General features: G+C 30.1%; 1 protein-coding gene across 1 annotated transcript; it reads left to right on the top strand.

Moving 5' to 3' along the window:
- The first annotated feature begins 2,574 nt into the window (after positions 1–2,574).
- On the top strand, positions 2,575–6,770 carry LOC145626205 (uncharacterized). The gene is made up of 2 exons (XM_081678633.1): positions 2,575–3,396; positions 6,000–6,770. The coding sequence occupies exons 1-2, from the start codon at positions 2,575–2,577 to the stop codon at positions 6,435–6,437; spliced, it is 1,260 nt and encodes a 419-aa protein (XP_081534759.1). The 3' UTR covers positions 6,438–6,770.

Below are 6,770 nucleotides of genomic sequence, written 5' to 3'. Positions count from 1 at the left end.
AACCAGTTTATTTATGGAAGTGTTAACAGTGAGTTGATGTGAATGTAACAGAAGAGAGTCAAGAGACTAGTTTGTTTGTAAATTGTAAGGACCCACAAACTCACACAATTAACACAATATCTAAATTTAATTTCTCTCTTTATTTAAAAAACAAAACAAAAGAAAACAAAAGAAAGAAATTGAGTGAAAGTTTAATTAGTTAATTTTCTCTCTCTAAAAATTGGTTAATCTTGTTCACAAACTCTGAGCCCACCCGACCAGTGTCTCACCCACCAAAGCAATTGCTGGGCAACATTGCATTTTTTGCACCCTACTTTGTTTCCCCTAGGAAATTTTCACCTTTTCTCAATTTTATTTTCTTTTACTTTCTCTCTCTTCTTTTGGTAAATAAATTAATTGGAATAGGAAAAACTTTAGTGTATGTTCCTTGGTATATTAATTAATAACGGCTGCTCTCATTTTAGTGTTTAATTAATAACGGCTGCTCTCATTTTAGTGTTTTTTTTATTTTTTTTTATTTTTTTACTTTTATTTATTTAATTTTGTCAAACTTTTTAATGTGCCAAACTTGTAGAAAGTTACATACCTAAGTTTAATTTACAACAATACAGTAATAATTTTAAGTAAATAAAAGTCGGGTGAATAAGGGTATAGAACACATCTTTAATGTCATCGACCGTCCTCTCTTAAACCAAAATTTAATTATTACGGAGTTTATTATTGTAAAATGTATGATGATGAAGATATCCGCGTATCAACTTGAATAGAAATTAGAGGTCATCATACACTAATTAATTATAATTAAAATGTGAAAGTAATCATTATTAACTTTATTGTAAAATGCTTAATAGAGAAGTTTTATGGTGGTAATAGTTTCAAAAATGATGATAAGACTTTACATACTATTGTGTCGCACTGTTTTACTAATTAATTTCATATTCGATTCTTTTCGTTACACGATTTTCTCACCCATATTATTTGTAAGAATACATATATAAGTCTCGCTTATTACTATACGAGTATAGCCCGATTTTCACTTCATGGAAATTTTACTTTGTATACTTTTTTTTTTTTTTTGAACATACTCTGTATACTCTTAATTATTGAGTATTATATTATCGAACTACTTCATGTATAATGTCTATATATAAAGTATGGGTCTGTTCTAATAGACTGAAATCAACTGAACTGAACTGAACTAAACTGAACTGAACTAAACTGAACTGAATTGAACTGAAATGAATATTTTATAAGAGAAGGAAATTAGGAGCTGAACTGAACTGGGCTGAACTGAACTGAGCTGAACTGAATAGAACTGAACTGAACTGAAAATAAACGTATGAGAACAGACCATACGTCGTGTAACTATTCTCTTTGACCAATTATATCATTAATAAGTAATACACTAATACAAAAAATTAGGAGGCATACATAGTTATATTAATTAATTATGTGAACCAATAGGAGTAGTAATTAATATCAACATAACCAAAATAATTTTTTTTTTTTTAACTAAAGTTTAATTTTATTTACATTTTCCCCCAAACAAAAAAAGGTTGTCACTCGTGTATCCATATTAGACTTTTCCCATATTTTTGTCTTATAATAACATGTTTGTATGATTGTGAACATTAAGCTTGTGGGAAATGGGTGAAGATTAATGGGAGACAACCTTCAACCATATTTTTCTGAACTTGTCTTTATTGGCCTTATTTGCTTAACTTCTTCTGTTATTAATCTCAAATAGTTCTATAGACATTAAAAAAAAAAAAAAAAAAAAAAAAAAAAGGTTTTAAATCAACATAACCTTCATCTTATAGTCACGAAAAGTAACATGTCCTCTTAATCTAAAACTTCTCTATGTTTTGATGTACTTTACAAGACAGTACAATCACTATTCAAATCGGGAAAACTTTTAAACACTCTTCATTTTAGACAAAGTGTTCTATTTTAACTTTAACATTGTTCACATACATTACTTTAATCAAGGTTAGTATTTATATATGGATTATAGTAATGTGGGTACTTGTTAGAATCACTTACTTGTATATTTTTCGAATATTAATATTTTCAATATATATTTTCACTAATATGAAGTAATTAGTTAAAAATCACTTATTTCAATACTGAAAGGACGGAGGCAGTAATAATTCACACAAAATTTTAGCACAAATTTTATAGCAAAATAATTTAGTCACTAGTCACAAGTGATATCTTGTCTCTCCTTTTTTACTCAACAAAACTAGCTTTAATTTCCACCTCTTTTGTTCTTTTTTTATTTTATATATATATACATATATAGTTTGAGTCCCACACATTTTTATTTAACCTACCTTCTCCATCATCTTCTTCTTCTCTCTCTTTCATATATTTTGGTGATTATGCTCCCTTCTTCCTTCTACTTTTCCCCCTACCTTTTCTAAATAACCTTCCCTTTTTTTTTCCTTCTTCTTTCTCTCTCTAACTTTCCATTTTCTCTCTCCTCCTCCTCTAGATTATACTACTACTACTACATACAATAGCAACATCTATTATTAATTTCTTTCTTTCTTTCTATTATTAATTTCTTTCATCATGTCACATAATCCTTACTTTAATCATCACTATTACCCCAATATTAATCACTTCTTCCCTAATCATAACAACAATATCATTAACAATAATAATCCCTATGATTTTAATTTCTTCTTCTCTAATACTACTACTACTAATAATAATAACCCTCAAATTTACACAAAATCACCCCCTTCTCCTCCTCTTAGAGAAGCCCTTCCTCTCCTAAGTTCAAGCCCGGTAAAAAACAATCATCATCATAATATTAATCTCAATGAATACGACGATAATAATAATAATAACAATAATTACAAAGATGATATTATTAAACATGATCATTATTTAGAGGAGTTTTCCTCTACTAGTGCTCCTATGGATGTGGATCATAAGTTCCTTCTTCATGATGATGACGACTACGGCGACAACGACAACGACAACGACGACGATGATGTTACGGTAGCCCTTCACTTAGGGCTACCAAGTTGTCAAGCATCCAATCTATTATCCGCCACCACGGCTGCCACGACCACGACCACTACCTCGATTTCCTCGTGTTCCACCACTTCAGATCATCACAACAACAAGAATAATAGGATGATGATGATGATGAATACTGATGAGAGTTGTAGATCAGAAGAAGTTACAGTTGCATCAAACTATATTAATATTAATATTAATAATAATAATGATAATTCATCATTAATTGGTGGTTATTGCAACTCAATTGGAACAGTTAACAAAGGGCAGTATTGGATCCCTACTCCTGCTCAGATTTTGATTGGTCCTACTCAGTTTTCTTGCCCTCTTTGCTTCAGAACCTTCAATCGTTACAACAACATGCAGGTAACTAACCTCGATCTCTATGTATCTCCGTGTTTATGATTTTGTTTGCTGATAAGGATAAGATTGCGTACATCTGAACTTTCTATTGGTATACCCAGGTGTCGGTGTTCTGATGTTCCGACACCTGGGTTGGTGGTGATTTTATGGTTGAGGTGGTTGTTATATTTGGGTTAGTAATCCATTTTCTTGGGTAAAAAGGAAAAGAGAGTGGAAAAAATGAATTCCATTTCATACCCTACTTAGTCTTTTGATTTGCTCTTTTCATTTTTTGGTGCTCTACTATTCTTCTTCCTTTTTTGTGTACCTTGATTTCAAACTCACTTTTCTTAAATTATTAAATTTAAATTAATTTGATTTTTTCTTGATTAAATTTAAATAATATTCCTTCTAGTTTATACGAACTTTCAAATGCATTTTGACTTGTACTAATATTAGCCTTCAATTAGGGTTTTTCTTGTTCTTTGAAATTGTTAATTTTCAAGTTTCAAGTTTTTTTTTAATTTATTGCCATTTCCTTTTTTTTTTTCTTTAAAAAATTGTAAGATTAATTTATTGGGATTTGTAAACTATTGATCTAACTGTTACTGTAGCTTCAGTAGAGAGAGACCCTGGTCCAACTCAGACCAACATTTGTACTCTCTTTCTTTCCTTTCTTTTTTTTTTTTCTTTTTTTTTTAAACAATATTTTTAACTTTTAATTTAATTTTTTTACTCTCTTTTTATGTTGATTGAACGACACAAGGTGGGCAATATGCACTTTCAATAAATAAAAATAAAAATTCTTTATTTTTCTTCTGATTAATCCTTGAAGTTTGTGTTCAGTCTCATAGTCATAGATTTGTGTGCAACTAAAATACACACACAAAAAAAAAAAAAAAAAAAAAAAAAAAAAAAAAAACCTCATTGCTTGCTTAATAATTTCCCAAATAGCATTTTTTCCGATTTAATTTTCTTATATATTTTCTCGAATTATGATTATATGTTATGCAAGAGTCCTCATCATATTTCATGAAATACAAGTAACATAAAGTTGAAATTTAATGACAAAATTACACTTTGTATGTTGGTTCTATATATGCCGTTATTAGTTTAGTGGTTTTACTTTAGTAATCTCCTTTTAAGTACTTTTTGTCTTGTAGTACGGTGCAAAAATATACTATTCTCTCCGTCTCTAAATTACATTCTACTTCTCTCTATTATGTGAGAAATAAATGCTAGAAGTAGGAATGTAATTTAGGGACGGAGAGTCTAGTAACTAGACTTTATCATCATTTTTCACCTCTAAAACAAAGTAGTAGATTTTTTTATAAAAATCTTGACAAAAATTGTACAAATTAGGGCGAGGTATATAGATTTAACAAGAGACGGGTAGCTAGTTGGATAATTCTTTAGGAATTATACAGTATATAGCTAAATCTTGTATTAAGCACAATGTATTCAACTTGTGAAAGTACAATTGTTAGACATTATGTAAGAAACAAACAATTAATTGTGGTCCCTTGACATAATTTTACAGAAATTAAAACATCATACATTGTTATTTATTAACCCATATAGGATGGTCCATTAATAATTAGGGTAACAGAATTAATTATGATCGTTAACTATATTCTAGTACTTCTCCCTTCTTCAATTGGGCAATAGTACTAGCTAGCTAGGAGTGGTTTTTTTCTCAACAATTATTCCTTGTACTTTCTTCTTTTATTCACCTAATTAATTTTCATACAACAAGTAAAACTCTTTCTCCATTCCTACATAATCGACCATACTTTTAATTTAGACCGTCACAAAATGATATTCTGTATATGTCACTTTCTAAATTCAGTAAAATAAACATTTCAGCATTGGTATGGTGATCGATATGAAGATCATATTAACAAACAATCAATTACATATAAAAAAAACCGTATCAAATGTGGCCGATTGTTTAGGAACATGTGAGTTTTAATCTAGCTTAGGTTAGCTTATCTCAATAATCATGCATGAGCTAGAACATACATACACGAGCTTTGAAGTAATATGTTTTAAGATATAGGAACATTTTTAAGCTTCAATTAATTCCTTGTTATGTAACCAGGTATCTAAATAAGCTTCTTGGAGAATGAAAACATATACACTGCATTTAATGCAATGTTGCCAATGTATGAATATTTTCAGAGAAGTCCTCTTATTTTGGAGCTATTTAATAAAAGCGGCTCCCTATAAAGAATATAAACCACCAAAATATTTAGAAAAAATAAAAGAAAAGTATTGACTTGTTGACCCACAATCTTATCATCGATCTTCAAGCTTTGTTTTCCAAAAGTCATCATCTTCAATTGGCTCTATTATAGGACTACTAGCTATGTTACTCCTACTCTACTATTAGTACTATTTTTGTATAGTATACAATACATATATACACACACGATAAAACATCTACTGTTTAGAGTTATTAAAGTTTTGCTGGTCGACTTCAGCCAGCTTATTTGGTAAAGTCACAGTCTTGAAAGTTAACACATGTACGTGCATAATAATATTAGTATTATTACAAATTTACAACAATATGGAAAATTAAACTATATATGTGATCGAACTAATAAGTGATGATTTATGTTATATAGATGCATATGTGGGGGCATGGATCACAATACAGAAAAGGACCAGAATCCTTAAGAGGAACACAACCAACAGCCATGCTAAGGCTACCATGTTATTGTTGTGCACCGGGATGTCGAAACAACATAGATCATCCAAGGGCAAAACCCTTGAAGGATTTTCGAACCCTCCAAACACATTACAAGAGAAAGCATGGAATAAAGCCATTTGCATGTAGGAAATGTGGTAAACCATTTGCTGTAAGAGGAGATTGGAGGACTCATGAGAAAAATTGTGGTAAGTTATGGTATTGTACTTGTGGTTCGGATTTTAAGCACAAAAGATCTCTTAAGGATCATATTAAGTCCTTTGGACATGGACATGCCGCGTATGGGATTGATTGCTTTGAAGAGGAGGATGAACCGGCTTCTGAGATCGAACAGGATAACGAGTCCAATCAATGAGAATGTATGTACATGTTTGATCGATGATATATGGTACGTTCGTATGTAGCTAGCTAGGCAGGAGAGGAATGTAGTTGTTGTTAAATTAGGTTTTTATTAAGGTTTTAATTTGTGTATGTAAGGTTTAATCTACGTTTTATTTTCCTCTCTTTTTGGTTAATTAGGTTTAAATTTTTTAGCTTAAATTAGTTTTCATTTCTCAGCTCTTTTTTTTTCAGCTATGTAAGCAACTCATCAAGAGTTCAAGTGCAAATTAAAGTCATAATTCCAAGAAGAAGAACTTTTGTTTGTTAATTATATATAATTTCCCAAATTTTAAGTTTTTATGCATGT

This window comes from Chenopodium album, chromosome 4, assembly GCF_948465745.1.
Source record: "Chenopodium album chromosome 4, dcCheAlbu1.1, whole genome shotgun sequence".
Taxonomy (NCBI): domain Eukaryota; kingdom Viridiplantae; phylum Streptophyta; class Magnoliopsida; order Caryophyllales; family Amaranthaceae; genus Chenopodium; species Chenopodium album.
Note: the sequence above shows the minus strand (reverse complement) of the source record. Positions and strands in the feature narration are given on the sequence as shown.